Source organism: Nymphaea colorata, chromosome 2, assembly GCF_008831285.2.
Source record: "Nymphaea colorata isolate Beijing-Zhang1983 chromosome 2, ASM883128v2, whole genome shotgun sequence".
NCBI classification, from domain to species: Eukaryota; Viridiplantae; Streptophyta; class Magnoliopsida; order Nymphaeales; family Nymphaeaceae; genus Nymphaea; species Nymphaea colorata.
The window spans coordinates 22,581,193-22,605,833 of record NC_045139.1 but is presented as its reverse complement, the minus strand read 5'-3'; the positions used below and the strand labels follow the sequence as shown (position 1 = coordinate 22,605,833).

Genomic DNA, 24,641 nt, shown 5'->3' with positions numbered 1-24,641 from the left:
CCAGAATTAATTTGACCCGAAAGAAAAACCTAAATAACTTGACACATAACCAGAACGCAAAGTATCAATCTCAAAAAAATGAAAACACTAGCCTAAGGTAGGTACCCCAAATAAATATAATGAGGCTGGCTGGTAGCAAATAACTTAATATAAAATTCTAGAAATTATACTAAAACTAATTCAACACCAATGAAAATCAAACTAGAAGAAAGTGACCCACAAATAAGAAAAATTGAAAAACTAGTTTTAAAAAATTTCTATGAATTCCTTACTAGAACAAAAGCCAAAACCAAAACTTTTAATTAAAATCAACCTATGGGTAATACCTCACCTACCTACAAAACAATATCAATACAAAGAGATCAAAAGAAAACCAAAATCAAATTAAAAAACAAGAAATGTTAATATTATCTGCCTACAACTAAATTAGTGAACATGTAATAGAAACACACTTTCTATTAAAAACTATACTTTATCATATAAAAAAAAACTTAATGATCATCATAAAAAAGCATTCCTTTCATTCTTTAAGTTCTTCAGACTACCAACACCCTAGACCCAGCTTTAATCCAAAGGAGCAGCTAAATATTTAAGGTGGAACAAGAAGAATGAACAAGCAAAAAATGAACTTTAACACGTATGGAGATACAAGTGCTATAATTGAGAAAAAAGAGACTTGATAAAGACAATAGGCCTTAGGAAAAGATACATATTTCACCACTTTCGTGGTGCATTTTCTCTTTCACCATAATTGATTATTATTATATGAAATTGTAAATCACACATTATTACAACCACCACTTACATTGGATTTAAAGCAATGCCATAACTATCAACCAATTCACTAAATGGCTACATGCACCTTTGTTACTTCTTGATATAACCTTAAGAAAGTAAAGTACATGTATCTGCCTATTAATAGTTGTATTCATTGAAGAGAAAGCAAATACATACACTGTTAAGAAACCTTGTATCTTAAAATTATTCTTGCACCAGATCCACATCTAGAGGTTGAGGTTCTCCTTTTGGTTGAATAATTGCTAGTCTTTAGCTAATCACATTTGGAAAAAATATTTGTCTTTCTCATATAACACCTTCTACATTTTTATTCCACAAGATTTTTATAATCTTCAACACATGGTTGAATGCACCATCATTATAAAACTTGTATGTCTCATCTTCATATCACTGAATTATAAACCTACATATGTTTCTATCAAAGGCTTTTTATTTGCTTCATTCTTCTCACTTTTGTCTTTTTTGCATTTAGACAAATTCACCACTATATTCATAAATCATCTCTAGACATACAAACAATTAATGTGTGTGTGTGTGTGTGTGTGTTTTGGGGGGGGGGGGGAGGGACAAATTCACCACTATATTCATAAATCATCTCTAGACATACAAACAATTAATGTGTGTGTGTGTGTGTGTGTGTTTTGGGGGGGGGGGGGAGGGGGGGGGCTGAAAATTGCTTTTTTATGAAGTATAAATTTCTATACACTGCCATTGATATTTTCCCTATAGATCATTATTATTGTTGCATGAATCTCTATCCTTATTGTGATCATTATCGATATGTGCATTGGAAGTCGTTATTTTGTTGGTGTATATTGATATTCATGGTGTAAATCATTATTGGTGCTCATTACTTTGTAAATAAATTGTGATTCATTTAACTTGTGGTGTCATACACAAAATTCATTATACATATAACACTTACAACCTCATAATTTATAGACAATACTTTTATATATATGAAAATGCAATTATAGTGATTTACAACACTTTGTGACAATATCTTTTACGATTAAATCACTAAACAATTCTTCCATAACAATTACTTCCATCTAGATGTTGTAGAATGTAATAGGTTTAGTGGGAGAAGAGTGAAGAGATATTACTTTTAATCACACAAATTTTTAATTACACAACTTTCATGTTTCTAGTTACTCATGTGTTTATTGCATCAGTAAATGTTTTTGGAATAAAAAGACAATGCATTACAAACTTTTACTTAAGCAAAAATGCAGGACTGATGGTCAAAACCAATAATAACACAAAGTTTGTGTTATTCATTCTCCATTAAATAAACTCATAGCTAAAGTCAGATTTTTACATTTACATACAATACAGTACAATCTCACAGAGAAACAAATTTTAAAGAAAAAATTATATATACTTGTTGCTTCTATCCAATATTTAGAATGTTCTATTGCATGTGAGTTTTGTTTGCATGTCTACAAACTCATGAGGCAAAAACTAACGAGTTTTTAATATGAAGTCATGAAGGTATGTGCACAAATATAAAACATGAAATATAGCTACTTTTATTGGTTTTGACAAGAACGTTACATAATGGCAAAGAATGGGAGCTTAAATGAGTAATTATGTCACATTTATGACCCTATAACAGCCCTAAAGATATTGAAATATTGGGATTAAGTAAAAAGTAACAGGATACCTAATAATACTATTGAAGATATAAAATGTGTTGGACTCACCAATGATTGGTTTTGGTTTCTCAACAGCTCTATTGTGCACCATCTCCCGTTGGCAACAACAAAAATAAATTGTTCTAGAATAGGAGTGCCTTGCAACACTATCTAACAACCGCTTAGAATCTTTAGACACCTTGAAGCACTGCAACACTATGCAAGCTTTTCAGTTTGATTCTTGACTTTCCGAGCTTAAGGAGAGAATGGTGAGAATAGCCATCTCAGTTTGGGAAGCTTTTTCTTTCATGTAATCTGGGCTTTCTCCCTTTTTGAAGCTTTTAGACTTGAAGAATTTGTTGATTGGAAAATCCAACTTTGTTTTTTATTGTAACTTGTAGTCATTTGATACCGTATTCATTAACCATTCAAAATGAAATCTTTAAGATGCTTTCAACTTCAAAGTCCTCAAGGAATTATTGTTTACACAGAAAATTTGATCACCATGAGGATGATCGCCTTTTCTGAAATGGAAGATTGGTTGTGGGCCTGGTCTGTCGGTACAAGGTTTGGTTGTTCTTAGTGCCTTTATCAGGGATAACCAAATGAAGGACTAGTCTCTACCTATCTACCTATTCAGGAAACTAAATGTCATCATAAATGCAATGCAGATTAAAGTAAATATGCCCTAATTTTGGAAATAATTTTTTTTTAAGGAAAACCTAGTTTGACATCATAATTTATGGATCTTGAATAATAGGAAGGGGAATTATATGTCCTTGTTCATCAAAGGTCATGCAATTATGACCCTAATCTATATGATGCATGATTAATGCAAATGTGATCTAGTTTTGCAAAATGCAGGTTTTGAAAATATAGGTGACCTGAGATTGGTGGTTTAATAGGATAAGAGGGACTTCATCTCTACCCAGCTCATCATCAGCCTTGTGGATGCATGAGCATATTATATGAATGCAAATCCTACACTACATGAACGTGAAGGTGCTACAGTTTTAGGGTGTTCTAATATTTTTAGGTGGGTTTAAACTAGGATCACCTATAGACATGGATGGATTTAAGGCTTGTTTAAGGTAGAAGGGAATGACATTGAATCTATGGGATTAGCTTTGGTCCAATGTTGTGTCACTTAATTCACGCCTTGATCAGGTTGATTACTTGGAACAAGGTTGATTTATAACTAAATGCCCTAAGTTGTGTAGAAGTGGTATATAAGTTTTGGTTTAACTTGGGCTAATCTCACCTATGCTCAAGACTTACCCCAATTAATGAACTTGGATAATCTGAGCTAGGATCGATCAAGTCATGATTGGGTTTTACTAAGACTTACCTTGATTCAGACATAGGGCCTAGGCTTGACACCGTGTAGGTTAAAGACCTCGAACCATGTTAGTCTTGGTCATAACTGAGACAAGTGGGCTAGGTTGACCTTAACTTGATTTAGTCTAACCTTTGACCTAGCTCAGGTTAGACGCCTCGAGCAAGGTAAGTTAGTTTTAATCTCATCAAGCTTGGACCTGGGATTTTAACTTGGAGCACTCGAGACTTCTCACGATCAAGTTGATAACTTGGAGCATTCGAAAATTTGATCTTGTGAAAAGACTAGTGTGCTGCGGGTTCTGTGGGGTTCTAGTTGGACATTCACCGGAGCTTGAACCCACTCATGTTCAAGACATCAAATGGATCTTGCTGGATTTACGTCAACACGGTTCAGCTTGATTCAATGCAGAGCTTAGACTGAATTTTACTTAGGTTACCTCAAGTAAGTTCACATGGATTCTTTTATTGGATCAAGTAAGCTATACAGTATGCGACTAGTTTAGCATTGTTTGAGTCTTAGTATAAATTGAATCTAGGTTTTAAATCTCAAATTTGATCAAGCTAAACTCTTAAGCTAAACATGGTTTATGAAAGGAGGTGGTTTGTCTATAGGGAACATAGTCTAGCCAAAGCAAATCTATAATTCTATTAATCTCTGACTATCTAACTACCTGATATGTTGCATGAGCATGATGAATTATAACTAGAGAGAGATAAAAAAAAAAGCAAGTCTAGCGTGAACTACATTATTGAATTTAAATAAGAATGAACAAGTGTACATAGACAGGACAACTTGGAGAGGAAGAACTTTGGCAGAGCAGCAGTGCCATGGCTGTAGGACTGACCTATTGGTACTAGGTCTAACCATTCCTAGTGCCTTTACCAGGAGTAACCAGATCAAGGACTAAACTAAAATGTTCCATTCTCTAAATCTAAATGTCATCCAAAACCAAAGAAAGTAAATGTACCCTAAATTTGAAATCATGTATGTCTTAAAATCTAAGTAGATCTCAAAAATGGACTAATGAATAGAAGAAAGTAACCAAAAGTCTGTTCATGTTCAGATCATCATAGATCAATGCAAATTGAAATCTAAGATCTAAAATAGTGCATGCAAAAGTAAGTCATGTAGACTAAAACTCCAGTCGCTACTAGAACTGGAGTGTAAGACATGGAATTATTAGGGAAGAACTAGATCTAAATCCAAGAGTTAGAATCATGATCTAAGAAAATTTATGTAATTCTTACTCTAAATTTGAAAAAGGAGATGTTGTAAAAGCCAAAATATCATTTCATATGATTTATACTCATGATCCAAAATATAAGTTAAAAGATCCAGTAAATTTGATTTTGTATTCATGATTGGATCTTTTAAGATCCAAGTTCTAAAATGATAGATTCAAATTTGATTACAAGGTTTAAAATCTTGCATTAGGGTCAGATTATGTGACTATCGACCTAAGATTTAGCATCCAAAGTTCATGGTGTAAAATCTGATCCAAATTCCAAAACTTGATATCCCATATCCAAAATCTGAAATCCTAGATCCAAAATATAGAGTCTGAAATCTTATCCAAATCCACAATCTGATACCCATAGTCTGAGTTTTGTGATTTCAGTAGTCATACGTGAAATCTAATTCAAAATCCAAAGTCTAAAATCCAAGATCCAAAATCTAAGACTTGAGTTCCAAAATTTGAGATCCGAGATCCATAACCGTAGATCCAAAATCCAAAATTCGTAATTCAATATTTAGGTTTCGAATCTAATTGGGCTTAAGATCTAGGTTTAGATCAGCAAGTCGTTTATGATCTGCATCCAATATTTCGAATTGAGATCCAAGATCCAAATGAGTGAAGGGTTAGTTGGTCAAAGTGAGTGAGTTTAGTTTTACCTAAACTGGGATCAATCTACTTGGGACGGATTCAACTGTAATAATTAGGTTTGGTCTTAATCAAACCATGTGTGTATAAATTTCATTCGTTCCATGTGAATGAGTACTTAAAAAAGTTTGATTAGACTGAGTCTATGGATTCAGTTCACACGCAGTAGGCTCTAAAACCAGTTTGAGATAGGTATTATACATTTGAACTAGGATGGGAGACCATGCCTACATGGTGTAGGGTTTCTGAAATCATTTGAAAGAGATTGATTTTCGAAAAATTTTAGGGAAAACTATGATTTCCAATGATTCTTGTATGATGACTAATCTAGATTTAGGTCTTCATATACGTGGGCTGATGCACATAGGGTTTGGATCCAAATTTAAACCAATTAGTTTCAACAACAGGTGCATGTGGTCCTGTGGATGTAAGGTGGTAAAACATAGGTGCAATGCATGCTTAAAGAAAACACAAAAGAAAACTATATTTTATATGCATGCTAGGGTGTCAATGCAGCCCGAACCAAGACTTAGACCAACACTCTTAAAATTTTAACTTGTTTGTAATCCTTTTTTGAGAACCCAGTTGAAATTTCACTAACTTTATTAGGCATCTCAAGGAAAGGTCAACTGTGTATAGTGAGGGAGGGGTGAACCCTTATATATAGGAAAGAGAGGGGAGCTCTCCCTTGAATCCATTGATACATGACTAAATTTCTCTCCCCTTCTTTCTCATCTCTCAACTCAAAACCATATGTTAAAAGTATATTTTTAATCGAATTTTGCTCCATGCGATGTCATCCAAACTCTGAATTTGATTTGTAAAAATCCATGCACGCATGGATTGACATTGAGCATGGAGGACAAACAGCATGAGAAACGAAGAGGAGAAAACAGACTTTTAAATGTTATTCTAAAACTTTATATAAATGAGAAAAATGTTCGTCCTGGGCATTACGGATACTGATTTTGATTTCGTCTACACTAGAGCACTCAACAAAGAATTATGCATGCTTCAAGTACTTCTGCGAATTGACATCAAGCATGGAGTGAGAAAATCAAGATACATTTTTGAGATATAATGTGCATATAGATCACATGTGGATCCTCGATCTAGGTTTGATGTTGACATACTTATGTGAATTGGTCCAGATAAGGTTTTGGAATTTAGATTATGATTTGATATCCATGATCTAAATTGGGAATAATGGATTTGGATCTATAAAGACAAATCAGTTCTGAGACTTGAATACGAGATCCAAACATGGAAATGAGACTTGGATACATAATATGGTTCTGAAATATGAAATGGAGATATGAAAATAGCATGGACTTGAACTTGGCTCAAGCTGGGCTAGTTGGGTTCAAGCTATATGGCATGGACTGGACTTGGGTTAGGTTTAGTTTTAACCTAGGCTAGGTGAGTTCAAACCTAGGCTAGGTAGGCTCAGCTTTGTTGTTGTTTTTGAAAAATTCTGTATTAATGAGAGATTATAGTAGGCTAATTGTGGGTTTAGGATTACTAGATCTATGAAATTTATACGAAAAGCTAACTTAGCTTCATGTGGCTCTTAAGTCATGTTTTATGAAAAATATGTGCATAGTTTCAAATAATCAAAATACATTTGTGTGTGAATTTGGGTTGAAATGGGCTCAAATAAAGGTTTGGGCTTGAACTATGGTTTTAGATAAAAAAAAATAAACCAAGACATATGTGACCTACACATAAGAACATAGCTCAAAAGAAAATGACCATTTTGTCCATATGTGAATTCTCAGAGTTTCAAATGAATTTTCTCAATCTGACTAAACCAACTTGTGGTCAAGCTCCTAAATAGTCCCTAGTTAAAATTTTGATGAAAAATTCATCTCGAATTGCTTTAAAAATCAAAAACAAATATTTACCAAGCCGTATGTGGCACACTTATAAAGAAAAATCAAGGAAGGCCATAAAATTCATATTTTTCTTAGAATTTTAGATCGTGGATCTGGAGTTGGGGGTACTTGAAAATGCTACTTACCTCTAATGATAAGCAGAAAGATAAAAAAATCCACTTTGATTTTGTAAGATTGAGCTCGACCTTATATAGTGTAGCAAGTAATAGGAATGTGATCCACATACTTCGAAACTAAACTGAAACCACAGGAAATGAACTCAAACGAAAGTAAGGGAGTATTGACTTACTCATGATAAACATAATTCCAACTTTGTTTCAGCTCACTCTATCATGTTAAGCTCAAATTCAAGTCAAACCCTTGAAAATAAGAGAGAAAGCACAAAGAACTGAATTGAACTCAAACTGAACTAAATGAACACTGATTTATACATGATAAACATGGTTCTACCTTGGTTTAGCTCATTCTTCATGTTGAGCTCGAATTATGCTCAAACTCCTAAAAATAGGAGAAAAAAAGTGCTCGAAAATGAATTGAATTCAAACCGAGATGAATGAATCAAACCAGTGGCAGAGCCAGAAATTTTTGGCTATGGGGCACTATTATAGAAATTCTCATTTCTGAAGGGACACAACATATATAAGTAAGTAAATAATTATAAGAAATCTATGTATAAATATGTAAAAATAAATAGAAAATTTTGTTGTTGGTGTGGGCAACTGCCTATGCCAGCTTATATGTAGCTACACTACTGAATCAAACTAAACTAATAGAAGCTCGATTTATACATGATAAACATGATCCTAGCTCAATTTTAGCTAACTATTTTGATTTGAGCTCAAATTTAGCTCAAACCCTTAAAAACAAGAGAGAAAAAGACCCAGTAGCAATCTGCAAATTAGAATATGATTGAAACTTGAGCTGGGTAACTCAAAATCAATGAAACAAAAACTCTCTCTCTCTATTAAGTATACTTGTTTTGACTTAGTTGAGCTAAAGATCACGATTTTAAGTTCTAGGAGTTTATCTAAGCTATAGAGGAACTAGCTTTAAACTGGGTGACACTAGTGAGCAGACCCTAGCAACTCTAGGGGTCATGCAAAATTGAGAAATAGCCTAATTGCTCAAATGTTAGGCAATTCTCATAAAGTTTGGTAAAAAATTCTTAACATTTAGGTCGAGATGCTAGTATATAGGGGCAAAATGATAATTTTTAGCATCTACGACTTAGGTGGTTTGAGTCTAGGTGTTCAATGTTGGTGTAGAAAGTGCTGCTTTGGCTCATAAATGGCCCCTTGTTCTTGAAATATGTTTCTTAAAAAATCTATTTAGAAATCTCACAATGAAAAGTAAAATGGTCATGTGCTTGTAAAAAATTTTAGGTTCTCACATATGCCCCTCTTTGCTACTGAGTTGGTGTCACACCCCAAACTTTTGACCCTCAAACAATTTTTTTCTTTTTTTCAACATAAAACATTGAGGTACGACTACACAACAATTCAAAAAGGAGGGAGTTATGCCATTCGAAAAAACGGGGCAACTTCCCATTATATAATCAATTTCATTCATACAAAAATCACGTCAGTACATAGGACAAAACTGCCTCAATCTAAAACTTTGATGCCTAACAAAAACAAGACATTAAAGACACCAAGACATGATGCATCGGCATTACAAAAGACCCAAAACCTCCCCAGTAGGATGTGAGTTCAACCATCTGATCAACCTGTTGCCCCGGGTCCGCCAAAACTTGAAAAATAAAACAACAGAAGGCTTAGCCTTCGTAGTATGGCCACAAGCCAAGTAAATCCCCAAACCTTTTAGGTATGAGCTCAAATATGAGATAATCACGATTATCAAAGCAAATCATCATCATGTCGTGACAGGGCATAGTCACATGACTTGACAAGAAGGCCCCTCACATAGACCACGACATATAATGGTCACTCAATGGCCACGATAACGCAATTCCAATTTACATGCAAGCCATGCACAAACTTATCATTTTCATTCATTTCACTCACATGCACATCATTCACATACATCTCATTCATATTCTTTTCATTTTCATTAGCTTCAGTGAATTGACAGTTCTTGTGGGTGCAAACACAGGCACGTGCCGACCGCAGGTGGCCTACAACCGAGAGACAACCCTCGTGGTGACCCGAAACAATATGGATCCATTCCCGAACAAGCGGTAGAGCACTCGTCCATGGATGTGTCAATTCCAGGGAAAGATACTCAACCTTCCCTAAGACACCCAGTTTGGGAAGGCGGGAGCCCAACGCTCAAAGCACATCACACAACAATACCCTGGAGCCTTGCGCCACCTGAACTTCGAATAAGCGAGACCAGTGGCGAAGGCGGGACAGCTCTCAAACATAATGCCACAACTCATTGGCCTCTCATCTCTTATTCTTTCATTCTTAACATTATAATTGCACATTCACAAAATGACTAGTTAGCTCATGAGGTTGGTTCACTTCATGAGTGCACTCACACCTCCAATTGCCTCCACACAAGGGCTACACATATCATTAATATTCTTAGCTAGCCGTCATAACAATACGGGTACAACTATCCTTCAATCTCATTCAATTCTATTTTTACCCATGGCAATGCATATGCTACACATCACGATATTCATTTTGATCAAACATATTAATCACATCTTTCAAAACTCAGCCAAAGCACGGAGAGTAGTCTCGATCCGTGATTGGCTCGTAGCTGTCCTATGCAGTTATCATTCTACGATGCTTTCCAATGCATAATCGGGGTCGATGAGATACTCGACTCGATCCCCTACCTCATCTGTCCTAAGCAGTTATCAATTCTAGCATGCCAATGCAATTGTGTAGTACCTTTAAAAACAAAACTAATCACATGACCATTTAATCTCATGCACACATTCATTCAATCACATGACACTAATTCAATGACATCACAATCATGGGATCCAACGATCCTCAAAACACGCATTCAACAGTTGGCCCCAGGCAGGGATTTGCCTGGGATGCCTCCATACCTATCGCACATCCACAAAACACCCAAAACACATCGATCTTCATATTTTGTTGCTCAAGGTCTACTGGACGTGCCCGGTGTACTCTCAAACATAAGCAAGTGATAAGATTTCTACTTATTTCGCTTTACAATCTATACAAGTGTAAAATGTAATCATTGAAGCATGTCATCACCTCAAGAGGGTGCCGACGAATAATATCGACTCACAATTCCCACCAATAGGTCTCTACCCAAAAACATTAAGGTTGTCACCCAATGATCTATGTTTCAAGCTTTCGATTCAACCAATCACTAATACACTTTTTTCTTGCTTTCATAGTTGAGGCAACTTCCCAATAGTTTCACCCAACTCACGTATTCTATCCCAACTAACGCCACAATTCACATATTCACAATAGTATATGTCACATGTTCTCGAAAATGGTTCTTAATCTTCTCAACCACATCAAATCTCTACCATGTTTCCCAATCGCTTGGAAAATCAACCCATCTTGCTAAAGAGATAGATATACACGTGGATTCTCGTCCTTCTCAAAATAGCCCTACACTTTTTCCAAAATAGTAACATCGCCAAAATGCTTTCTAATTCATCAAGTATTAAGTCTAGCATGCTCAATTAATAATTATATATGCTCCAAAAACAAATATTCGACAATTTATGCTCGATTAGGCCTCGCTCACCCCAAATTAAAAGTCTAAACTGTTGTAGTACTCTCGATGGCCACCTCAAGAGTTCAATCAAGTGCCAATGCCAATGATTGCTCGTTGTTATCGCCAACCACATGGCCTGATTGCTGGTAAGAGGGGGATGACGGACTTCCTTAGCTGAAATCCAACCAAACGGCAATCAATATGATGAGAAACAACGAAAAAGTGGTTTAAGAGAGGGGTTTGTCGTTAGAAGAGGCCCATAGTAGTCATGTGGGAGGCTGACGACGAGTGAGAGAGGGGGAACGAAGGGTTTGGGTGAGGGAGAAAGGTCTGGCCCAAGAAACAAAGAGAGAGCACAAAGGCTCTCACGCGGGTAAGTTGTGAGTCCGGGTCTGGACCCGCTCCAACCCGACCTACAATGAAAACAAGCATTACATCCTACCCTCCTTAAATAAAATTTCGTCTTCGAAATTTAGATCATACCTCATTACAAGAACAAGTGTGGATACTTCTCTCGCATATCCTCCTCAAGTTCCTATGTGCTCTCCTTCAACCCATGGTGTTGTTATTCCACTTTCACTAAGGGGATTCTCTTCGTGCTAAGCACTTGCTCTCTTTGATCCATAATTCTAATAGGTTTTTCTTTCATTGTTAAATCATATTGCACCAGAATACCTTAAAAATCAATCACATGCGTAGGATCTAGTACATACTTTCGAAGTATGAAAACATGAAAAACATTGTGAACATGACTCAAGTTAGGTGGTAGTGTCAATCTGTACGCCACCTCTCCAATCTTTTCTAATATCTCAAATGGTCTGATGAACCTCAGGCTCAATTTTCCTTTAATACCAAATCAAAAAATGCCTTTAGTAGGTGAAATCTTCAAGAGCACATGATCACCAACCCCAAAAACCAATTCTATGTATCGATTGTCGGCATAACTTTTTTGTCTACTCTGAGCAATCAACAACTTCTTCCTTATCAATTGTACTTGGTCGGTTTAATGTTGCAATACTAAAGAGTTTTCGATCTTACCATCACCCATTTCGGTCCAATAAGTTGGCAATCTGCATGGTCTTCCATACCAGGCCTCAAAAGGCATCATTCCAATACTATAGTGGTAACTGTTATTATAAGCAAATTTTACCAATTTCATATGTTTATCCCATTCTCTTTTCCAGTCCAAAACACAAGCACATAACATGTCCTCTCAGATTGTCCATCAGTTTGAGGGTGGAACGTTGTGCTTAGCTTAAGCTTGGTACCCAATGCCTTTTGCAATTTCTCCCAAAACCTAGAGGAAAAACGTGGGTCTTGATCCGCAATGATAGATTTTGGTACTACATGTAATCTCACTATCTTGCCAATGTATAACTCTACAAGACTTTCTAATGACTGACTGATTCAGATTTGTAGAAAATGAGCGGACTTCGTAAGTCGATCAACAATCACCCATATGGCGTCATGCTGTCTCCTGGTATGAGGCAAACCAACTATGAAATCCATCGTAATGTCCTGTCATTTCCATACTGGAATATCGATTATCTGCAACAACCCTCCTGGTCGTTGATGTTCTGTCTTGACCCGTTGGCAAACCAAGCATTCTGCCACAAATTCTGTAATTTTGCACTTCATTTCAGGCCACCAAAAATTTCTTCTCATATCTTGAAACATCTTTGTACTACTAGGGTGAATGGAAAACTTAGATTTGTGAGCTTCATCAAACACATGACGCTTCACCTCTTCATCTCTAGGAACCCACAATCTTCGTTAAAACCACAATGAATCATCCTCATATTTATCCCAAAGAGAATCTTTCTTCTTACTTTCTCCCATAATTTTAGCAAAATCAGGATCTTCCTTTTGCTTCAATATAAGCTCTTCCTTCAAAGGATATCATATCAAGGCAGTCATCGTTGTTTTGTTCTCGACATAAAGGGGAGGCTACCAAGCGATCACATCTTGCAATAATGTCTAAGAACGAGTCAACATACTGTACAGTGTTGCCTTAGTATGTCTGCTCAAAGCATCAACCACCACATTCACTTTTCCTGGATGATATGATATCTTGAAATCATAATCTTTAAGTATTCAACTCATCTTCTTTGTCTCAGATTGAGATCCTTTTGGGAGAATATGTACTTCAATGACTTGTGATCAGTAAACAACTCAAATATTACCCCATAGAGATAGTGTTGATCTTTAGTACAAACACAACCACTCCCAACTCCAAATCATGAGTGGGATAATGTTTCTCATGTGCCTTCAACTACCTTTATGCATAAGCCACTACGCGATCATGTTGCATCAATACACAACCATAGACAATTCCTAATGTTTCGGTGTACACCACAAATCTGAAATGACCCGATGGAAGCGTCAAAATAGGGGCAGTAGTAAGCTTGTCCTTCAGAGTTTGAAAATTCTTTTCACACTCTTCATTCCAAACAAAACTCACTCCTTTTCTCAATAGTTTAATCATGGGCATAGCTATTTTCGAAAAGTCCTGTATAAACCTGTGATAATGTCCTACCAATCCTAAAAAGCTTTTAACCTCAGTTACATGGCGTCTTCCAGTTCTGTACTGATGAGACCTTAGCCAGATCAACGGAAATTCCATCCTTTGATATCACATGACCAAGAAAGTTTACCTTCTCTAACCAAAATTCATATTTTGAGTATTTGGCATATAACTTATGCTTGCGCAAAAGACCCAACACACTCCTTAAGTGATCTCTATGTTCTGCCTCACACCAAAATGTCATCAACAAAAAAATAACAAATCGATTCAAGTAGTCTTGAAAAACCCGATTCATGAGGTCCATAAACGCTACGGGGGCATTGATCAACCCAAAAGGCATGACCCTGAATTCATATTGTCTATATCTAGTTCGAAAATCAGTCTTAGAAACATCTTCCTCTCGTTCAAAAATTGATGATAACCTGTCCTCAGATCAATCTTGGAGAACACTTTTGCATTCTTGAGTTGATCAAACAAGTCTTCAATTCTAGGAAGTGGATACTTATTATTGATGGTGACTTGGTTCAACATGTGATAATCTATACACAAGTGTATTATTCCATCCTTCTGCTTAACAAACAATACGGGTGCTCCCCAAGGTGACACACTAGGTCGAATGAAGCCCTTATCCAATAGCTCCTGCAATTGCTTCTTCAATTCTTTTAAATCTGCTAGTGTCATACGGTATAGTGCCTTAGAAATAGAAGTTGTCTCTGGTAACAACTCTATCTTGAATTCAATTTCTCGTGTTGGAAGCAAACTCGATAGCTCGTCAGGGAACACATCGGAGTATTCACTCACAATGGCAACATCCTGCAACCGCACCGACTCGGTCTCATTGGTCAACACAGTGACCAGGAATACAACAATCGTTTAGCCTTTAGTGTAGACACCAATATCTTATCAGTTCAACTGGCTCTTCGTGCTTGGAATTTCACTGGTTTCATCTCATTAGTCAACAATTGTATATGTTTCTTTCTGTAATCTATGTTGGCATAATGTGTGTATAGTCAATCCATGCCCAAAATGACATTAAACTCACTAAGTCTTATAATCACCAACTGTGCAGGTAAGTGATATTGATGAATCTTCACTTCTACATCAGGTCGATACTGGCTACACGAATCTTGTACATGCATAGGGTTGACCACTTTTATGACATATGGCATCATCCTAGCCGACATTTCTATTGATGTTGCAAATCGACTAGATATAAAAGAATGAGTCGCCCCTACATCAAACAATACTCTTGCATCTTCTTGTTTCTGGCATGCACTGGAAAGTAAGTGCTGAAGAAGGAATCTCTGAATTGCTTCCATGAGATCGACTGTTGGCCTGCAAACCAGATCTCACGGGTCAATTGCCATCATCTCTTGGCATCACCTTTCAACAAATAAGAGCCATAATTCATTTTGTCTCCTTCTGGCATCTTCAGAAGCTCAAAGATGCGTTCAACCTCTCCAATCCATTCCTTTGTCTTGTCTGAACTGCCATCTCCAGTAAAGACAGGCGACTGCATTGACATGAACTACTTGAATGACACTACTGTTGCTTTCTCCTTAGGTAGTGTGGTGATGTCGCTTGTAGGAGATGCATGGCTTCTGTGTTCACTAACCATCGACTGAACTAGAGAGGCCAGTGTCTGTTCACTAACCATCGACTGAACTAGAGAGGCCAGTGTCTGCAAAGTTGTCAGTAGTATAGTTTGCTTATTAACAGGTGGAGTATGCCTCGGTCGGGTTTGGGCACCCATACTAGTCTGGGCGTACTGTTGCCCTGACATACTATGGGGTCTTCCCATAGCTCTGACACCAAAGTTGTCACACCCCAACCTTTTGACCCTCAAACAAATTTTTTTTTTTAACATAAAGCATTGAGGTGCGACTACACAACAATTCAAAAAGGAGGGAGCTATGCCATTCGAAATAACGGGGCAGCTTCTCATTATATGATCAATTTCATTCATACAAAAATCACGTCTGTACATATGACAAAAATGTCTCAATCCACAACTTTGATGCCTAACAAAAATAAGACATCAAAGAGACCAAGACATGACGTGCCGACACTACAAAAGACCAAAAGCCTCCCCAGTAAGATGTGAGTTCAACCATCTGATCAACCTGTTGCCCCAGGTCCGCCAAAACTTGAAAAATAAAACAACAGAAGGCTTAGCCTTCGTAGTATGGCCACAAGCCAAGTAAATCCCCAAACCTTTTAGGTATGAGCTCAAATATGAGATAATCACGATTATCAAAGCAAATCATCATCATGTCGTGACAGGGCATAGTCACATGACTTGACAAGAAGGCCCCTCACATAGACCACGACCTATAATGGTCACTCAATGTTCACGATAACGCAATTCCAATTTACATGCAAGCCATGCACAAACTTATCATTCTCATTCATTTCACTCACATGCACATCATTCACATACATCTCATTCATGTTCTTTTCATTCTCATTAGCTTCAGTGAATTGACAGTTCTTGTGGGTGCAAACACAGGCACGTGCCGACCGCAGGTGGCCTACAGCCGAGAGACAACCCTCGTGATGATCCGAAACAATATGGATCCATTCCCGAACAAACGGTAGAGCACTCGTCCATGGATGTGTCAATTCCAGGGAAAGATACTCAACATTCCCTAAGACACCCAGTTTGGGAAAGAGGGAGCCCAACGCTCGAAGCACATCACACAACAATACCCTGGAGCCTTGCACCACCTGAACTTCGAATAAGCGAGACCAGTGGCGAAGGCGGGACAGCTCTCAAACACAATGCCACAACTCATTGGCCTCTCATCTCTTATTCTTTCATTCTTAACATTATAATTGCACATTCACAAAATGACTAGCTAGCTCATGAGGTTGGTTCACTTCACGAGTGCACCCACACCTCCAATTGCCTCCACACGAGAGCTACACATATCATTTATATTCTTAGCTAGCCGTCATAACAATACGGGTACAACTACCCTTCAATCTCATTCAATTGTATTATTGCCCATGGCAATGCATATGCTACACATCACAATATTCATTTTGATCAAACACATCAATCACATCTTTCAAAACTTAGTCAAAGCACGGAGAGTAGTCTCGATCCATGATTGGCTCGTACTTGTCCTATGCAGTTATCATTCTAGGATGCTTTCTAATGCATAATCAGGGTCGAGGAGATACTCGACTCGATCCTCCACCTCATCTGTCCAAAGCAATTATCAATTCTAGCATGCCAATGCAATTGTGTAGTACTTTTAAAAACAAAACTAATCACATGACCATTTAATCTCATGCACATAATCATTCAATTACATCACAATCATGGGATCCAACGATCCTCAAAACACACATTCAACAGTTGACCCGAGGCAGGAATTTACCTGGGATGCCGCCATACCTGTTGCATGTCCCCAAAACGCCTCGAGCTTCACATCTTGTTGCTCAAGTCTACTGGACGTGCCTGGTGTACCTGGAAACATAAGCAAGTGATAAGATTTCTACTTATTTCGCTTTACAATCTAAACAAGTGTAAATTATAATCATTGAAGCATATCATCGCCTCAAGAGGGTGTCGACGAGTAGTATCGATTCACAAAACCCTCCAATAGGCCTCTACCCAAAACATTGAGGTTGTCACCCAATGATCTATGTTCCGAGCTTTCGATCCAACCAATTACTAATACATTTTTTGCATGCTTTCATAGTTGAGGCGACTTCCCAATAGTTACACTCAACTCACGCATTCTATCCCAACTAATGCCACAATTCACATGTTCACAATAGTATGTGCCACATGTTCCCGAAAATGGTTTTAAATCTTCTCAACCACATCAAATCTCTACCATGTTTCCTAATCGTTTCAAAAATCAACCCATCATGTTAAAGAGATAGATATACATGTGGATTCTCATACTTCTCAAAATAGCCCTACGCTTTCCCCAAAATAGTAACATCGCCAAAATGCATTCTAATTCAAATCTTAAGTCTGGCATGCTCAATTAATAATTATACATGCTCCAACAACAAATATTCAACAATTTATGCTCAATTAGGCCTCGCTCACCCCAAATTAAAAGTATAAACTGTTGTAGTGCTCTCGGCGGCCACCTCAAGAGTTCAATCAAGTGCCGATGCCAATGATTGCTCGCTGCCATCGCCAACCATTGGCCTGATTGCTAGTAAGAGGGGGAAGACGGACTTCCCTAGCTGAAATCCAACCAAACGGCAATCAATATGATGAGAAACAATGAAAAAGAAGTTTAGGAGAGGGGTTTGTTGTTAGAAGAGGCCCACAGTAGTTGTGTGGGAGGCTGAAGACGAGTGAGAGAGGGGAAACAAAGGGTTGGGGTGAGGGAGAAAGGTCTGGCGCAAGAGAGAAAGAGAGAGCGCAGAGAGTGTTTGGTTGAGGGAGAGGGCTCGAGCAGAGAGCATGGGCAAAGAAAGAGTAAGAGAGATCGCAAAGAGAGAGATGCGAGTGTGGAGCGTGAGAGAAAGAGGGGAACTCGACAGAGAATAGTGGGGATTGAGGGAGAGGCATCAGAAGAGGAAAACAACGAGAGAGGGAGGAGGAGAAGAAAGAAGAGAGGGAGACCGACGGGCTTACCTACACGCCACCACCGCCGTCGCCCTACACCTTCGCTGCTTCTGCTATCTCTTCTGCCTCCTTCTTCTCTGTGTTGCGGTCATCGCAGAGGAAGAGACGAAGAGGAAGAAGAGGGAGGCACTAAGGAGACTGAGGGAGAAGAGCCCTCGTGTCAGGCTCTCACGCGGGTAAGTTGCGGGTCTGGGTCTGAACCCGCTCCAACCTGACCTGCAATGAAAACAAGCGTTACAGTTGGGTCCATGCTTAGTAGCAAAGACCAAACACTCATCCTAAAAGTGATAACATTTTTGAAATTGAACTTTCGAAAAGAAAATGTTATTTTGAAATATATATAAAAAAAATGACCCAAAGCGAATACTGGTGTGATGCTTGTGAAAATACTTGAAAATTCTTGTAGAACCTATGCATTGAAGTAGTTGTTTGCATGTGTGCTTCGAAGCGCAAAAATATCACATATAATGTCCCTTGAATGTTTTTACTCAATTGTCTCTTACATTCAATTTGCACTTGCTTGTTGTCTCCAATTCAAACTCGTTGTATCACATATTCATGATGAAACAAATATTTTTTTCCTACAGTGTGATTACTGCAACCACTATCCAAGAACTACATATGATCAATATTTTCTTTTGATTCTATATGAGTAAAAAAAAAAATTACTGTCTTTTGTTTTCTATTTTACTACATTGGCTTCTTGTTTTGCTTTATCCAACAATATGCTTTAGTATGACTATTTCTTTTGCAAAAATCACATTATCTGCTTTGTGGTTATGCTTTTGATTGTTTTTGTCACTACCTTTTGACTTCTTCCTACCTACCTCAAATCATCCCCATCTATGTCTATGATAGACACCCCTATTGCATCCGCAACTTGCATGCTTTCATTCTTTATTACCTTCTTTTTCTTTGCTAGAATCATCCAACTTGACTTGGGCTTGGAATGCTTGTTCCATACGTTTCACAATTGTCATGTTCATTCTTTGTTCGTGGGCTAAAAGATAACCCATAATTCATTAGTAGAATATGAAGTCAAGTCCTTAGACTCCTCTATATCCATAACCATATGACTTAATTTAGGAGATAAATTCATTGATATCTTCTCTATGATTTTCTGACTACTAATAATCTCTCCAAAAGTTTCCATTTGATGTGTAGTAAAAGCTCTTGATAAAAATTCTTGGACAGATTCATTCTTTTCATAGACAATGTTTCAAACTCTATATGATGGGTTTAGAGTTTCATTGTCGTTACCATTTTATCATTGTTATATTCTAGCTTGAAAATAGTCCATGCTTCATTTGAATTAGTGGCACTATCAATCCGAGGAAAGATGGTCTCACTTACTGCTGCTTGTTGAAGAATGAGTTTGGCCTTTGAATCATTTTTCCATTTCTCTTTTGGTTATGATGCATGTTCTCCTTGATTAGAGTTCTTTGCACTTTCTATATAACAATTCTCAACTAGATCTCAAAAGATCTTGTTGTAAAAGCAAGTTTTCATTTTTACACTCCAAAACTCATAACTGTCTCCATTAAATATAGGTATGAGCCATTGGAAAAAAGTTGAGTGGTCATACCCTTTTCCATAATGAAAAGTTTTCACCGAAATTTTTTCGAGCAGGTTATGTGCAGACCTGCTTACCTTGCACACTTCTATGCTAATTTGACCTAAGCTCGTTACCATATGGAACGGACCGACCTGCACGTTCCCTTCTTCCTTTTGTAAAGTTCCCAATAAGATAACATCCCACAGAACACGAGCTTTATATTTTAATTCATTAGTCCATTACATTTCATATATCCAAACGAGAAATCTAAAAAGTGGACATAAAGAGGAACCAATGGAACCCAGTCGTGTCTCATTTTTGCCTTGCGTCAACAACCCATCCTCGTAGGTGAACTACGGGTCCAATTAGAAAAATGAAGCATCGTCAACATAGACCAAATGGATATTTTTTAGATGCAGATTTGCGAATGCTGTGCCAAACGCACCTCCTTGAGATCTCCATTTCAGGATTATCCTTCCAGACCAGAGTATCCCTGCATGAATGTCTGGGCGGTGGAATGGGGAGGTCAATGGCCACTCACCGACATAATTGACTCCCTCTCCTCCACGAATGTCTTTGAAGGAGGAGTTCGCAACAGGCACCCATTCTACTGATTGGCTGCACATTCCACCTCCATCGGACCCATCATCACGTCTTGCTCCTCCATCGGCGACGCAGCCGAGAGAAGGGTCCCGGCGGTCGGTCACAGCTGAGACGCAAAAATCGAAGCGCCCTCTGGCCTAACCCTAGCAGAGCCCTTCTCCCAAGTTCGCGAAACTTTTCTCCTTCGCACAGCTCAAAACGTGCTTTTTCAGATTCGGATTCGAATATGAACAAAGAAAAAGTCAAATCTAAATCTAAATCCAAAATCCGATCGATCCAAATCTGAATTGTTGAAAAATGTAATAGCATTAGATATATCTGGATTCACATCTGAACTGGATTAGATATTTACATATAGCTGAATCTGAATTCAAATCCGATTCGATATTATGTCCTAAATCCAAATCCAATCTGATTTCTTAATGAAATATTAATTTTTTTTTTTCAAATCCTCAGAGTTGCGGCTCGACTAAGAATAATGTGCATGTACACGGCCCATGAGATGCTACAAAAGCCGCTACAAAAGCCACAGAAGCAAGCCACTCTCTGCAGGAATTACAAGAATCCATCATCTAGAATAATTTACATATGTGCAGGTAATGTATGACTTTTTTTTTTTTTTGTAATTCTTGCTGTGAATACATAATTTGTTGAAATAAAGTCGGGAGCCTCCTCCGAGCAGAGATTCATTGGAACAATGACCAGAATATGCCGCTTAGGGGAATCTATTTTCCGCTTCCAATGGAAGGAATGCGAAACCTTTTTGCGAAGTGAACTTGAGGATGAAGACATCCGCAGCTTCCACGAGGCCCCGAAGTAAAGCATAGCCTTTGCCCCAAATTAATGTGCGTTGCATTCAGACCCTAGAATCAAGTGTTCTACTCTCTAAAACCAGAACCACTAATGGAAATTCTTTATTAGTAGAGATGTTCTGTAATGGAAAAGAAAGCAGCATTATGAGTTTGCTTCAAGCTACTTAATAAAGGGTTGTGGGAGATGGGCTCATCTCCGATGCAGGGGCTGCACGTATACCGACCACCTTTTAAACGCACGTATACCGACCACCTTTTAAAGGAAGACAGGTCAACGTGCCGAACAAGTAGAAGGATGCATTAAGACAAAAAATTTGGCGACAGGAAGTCGCCTCTTTTACAAACATCGGAAGCACAAAAACAAAACAGAAAGGGGAAGCGGAAAATGGTCAAAGTGAAACACCGCCTGATCTTAATTTTTCTCAAAGGGCAGATTTTATGTTTGTACTTCTGGTGGGGGAAGCCGCCGATATGCCTAATCCCCGAATGCGCGATGGAGGGCGATTTCGTGAACAGCAGATGATCACGTGACTTTCCCTGCCCACGAAAACGGCCAACGAGTTTTCCCACTCCCCCGCAAGGAAAGTGGGGCACAACGCACACACAAGAGAAGGAGACCAACAGAGACAGAGAAAGAGAATGGCGTTATCGGTGCGATTAGGCGGCTTCGCCGTCGTGGCGGCGGCTGTGGCTGTGCTGTACGCTTCCGCGATCAGCAGAAACCCCAGCAGGTGGAGCAAGGAAGAGGTTCTCACGGCGTTCAGGGGCCTTTCTGACAGGTTGGGTCTCTGGGCGATCCCTTTGTACGTGGGAGTCCACACTCTCACCATCTCTTTGTGCTTACCATACGCCATCTTCTTCGAAGCGGGGCCTCTCTCCTATTCGGCTTCTTCCCTGGCATCCTTTGTGTCTTCTTCGCAAAGATCCTCGGTGCCTCGCTCTCTTTCTCGGTCGGAAGGTCAGATTACAACTCTATTCTTATTGTTTCCTTTTCTCTTTTCTCTTTTTTTCCATCGCCTATGCTTCATTGCATTACGGTACTTGCTTAATTTTTTCTCATGCTTTCATGGGATTGGGGAAGACAGTCACCCGTATCCTGGCAGGAGCGGTCTCTTCTGGTCGTCTCCTTCCTAGCTTTCTTGCCCGTATAATTTATTTGGGCGATCCCTTGTTTTGTCTGGTTCCAAGGATGACACCTGATGGAAATGTCAGAAATGTAAAAGATTTGAACTATATCGTGCTGTTGATTTGTAAATATTCACATGTCTACGACAATTTTGTTTTTAATTGCTTCCGAATTTTGATTACTTTCAAAGGTGCCCGATGTTATTGAATCTCAAGCGATATGTGGCCTGAATTCTGAATATTTTTCTACTTCTTGGAACCCCTTTTGATCTTAAAGTTCTACAAGCCTCGTGTTTGTCCCCGCAGCCCGTTGTGTAGTTTTCATTTGCTTTATTTTGAAGGAAGAAATAAATGGATATTTTTCACCAGTCTGTCATGCGTTTTCCCCTTTATTTTTATTAGATTTCTCTTTTCTTGCTGATCATGTGATAAGGAAACAAATGTTTTCATCTAAGCAAGTTCACATGCGTTTTGTTTCTACCTAGTGATGTCCTCTCGGTTTACGATGAAACTCGTTATGATGCACGATAACCAAATATTTAGCAACCTTGAAAACAACGAAAGAGTTGGCCCCCAAAGTGGTAAACTCCTGCTATTTACTGTGTCCTTGAAGATTACCGATCAAAATGGGAATCTTTTAGATGAATGCAAAAATACACATGGTCCTCTTGGAATCTTTCAAGGCTTGCCGTTGATTGCAAAAGTATCACGCAACTGCAGTGGTCATTGCTACCCTGGCTTCTCCTGTAACAAGTAATACTCAAAAAACTGACGCACGCGACTCCAAGTAGAGCTATGCTCACCAGAGTGCACAAATTGCATTGCCATAATGATCCCGAAATTCTATGCCTAACCCTATTTATAAAGCAATGCAGGGTCTGCTTAACGACCCGACCTGCAGCTTAAGTCCTTGTCATGTTTCCTTCCTCAACTATATATATTTTCCTTACGAGGGCCCTCTTGAAGAGGGGCGACTGTCAAATTGTGTTTCGGACCCGACCTGCTGCTTAAGTCCTTGTCCTATTTCCTTCCTCAGCTATATATATATTTTGCTTATGAGGGCCCTCTTGAACAGGGGCGACTGTCAAATTGTGTTTGTGCTGCTTACTTTCTCTATTTGGTCGACCAAAGCAAGACACATATCTTTTACTAGAGAGGTGCTGCTGTGCTTTTACTTTTTCGTCCTCTTTAAAGAAAGGTCCTCTTTTTTCGCCCTAGTCATCTGGTATCCAGCTTATTTTATTCTGCTGTTTGATACTACAGGATAGTTTTCAGGAGTTCAAGTTCTGCAGTGGAATGGGTACAAAGAAACAAATATTTTCACTTGCTGGCTAGAGGAGTTGGAAGAGACGGATGGAAATTTGTCCTTCTAGCTCGCTTCTCCCCAATACCATCTTATATTATCAACTATGGTTTGGCTGCAACAGATGTTCATTTCTTCATTGATTTCCTTCTCCCAACAGTAATTGGCTGCATACCAATGATCTTACAGAATACTTCTGTTGGCAGCCTCGCTGGTGCAGCCATTAGTTCAACTTCCAGACCTCAGAAATCTGGGATTCTATCCTATAGCTTACCTGTTCTGGGGATTGTGTCCAGCATTGTGATCTCATGGAGAGTTAAAAAATATTCATCGCTGATCACTGTAGTTGAAGATGATAAATCTTCAAAGGAAAATTTCTCTCCAACTAATGCCAACAATTCTGCAGCTTGTCAAACTTTATCTGGCAAAGCTGGTTTGGAGAAGAGGCAGTAACTGGACTTGAGTTTTTCCTTTGTGCGGTTTATTGGAGGGAAAGCATTCATGTGTTACATCTAGAAACAGTGAACTGCAAGTTATATATACCAAAAGGTTCATTATTTGATCTTTCTGGTGCCTGATCTCTTTTTGATAGTATGCCTTTTCTTTTCTAGTATAGTTTGGAGAAAGGTGGACGCGGGACATGCTTCTTAAGGTCCTGGAATTGATGATCAAAAAACTGTACTTGGGTGTTCTTAGACTTTAATACAATCATACATCCCTTTTGGAGCAAAACCTTCGGAAATTGGTGAATGATGGGATTTTCTACAAATGCTCACGTATCTAATTGTCAGATTGTGCCAGCAAGAAAGCTTTGGGAAAGGCACGTTCACAGAAATCAGCAATAAGTACGTATTTTCTAGTAAAACTTGTTTCATTCCGTGTGCCTTCTTCAA

At 38.4% G+C, this 24,641-nt stretch overlaps 1 protein-coding gene across 1 annotated transcript; it reads left to right on the top strand.

Annotated features, from left to right (window-relative positions):
* Positions 1–21,695: 21,695 nt before the first annotated feature.
* LOC116247094 (uncharacterized) lies at positions 21,696–24,312 on the top strand. The gene is given in 3 exon segments (XM_031619054.2): positions 21,696–22,182; positions 22,185–22,278; positions 23,709–24,312. Coding segments are annotated over 3 exon segments (810 nt in total). The 5' UTR covers positions 21,696–21,959; the 3' UTR covers positions 24,202–24,312.
* Positions 24,313–24,641: the final 329 nt, after the last annotated feature.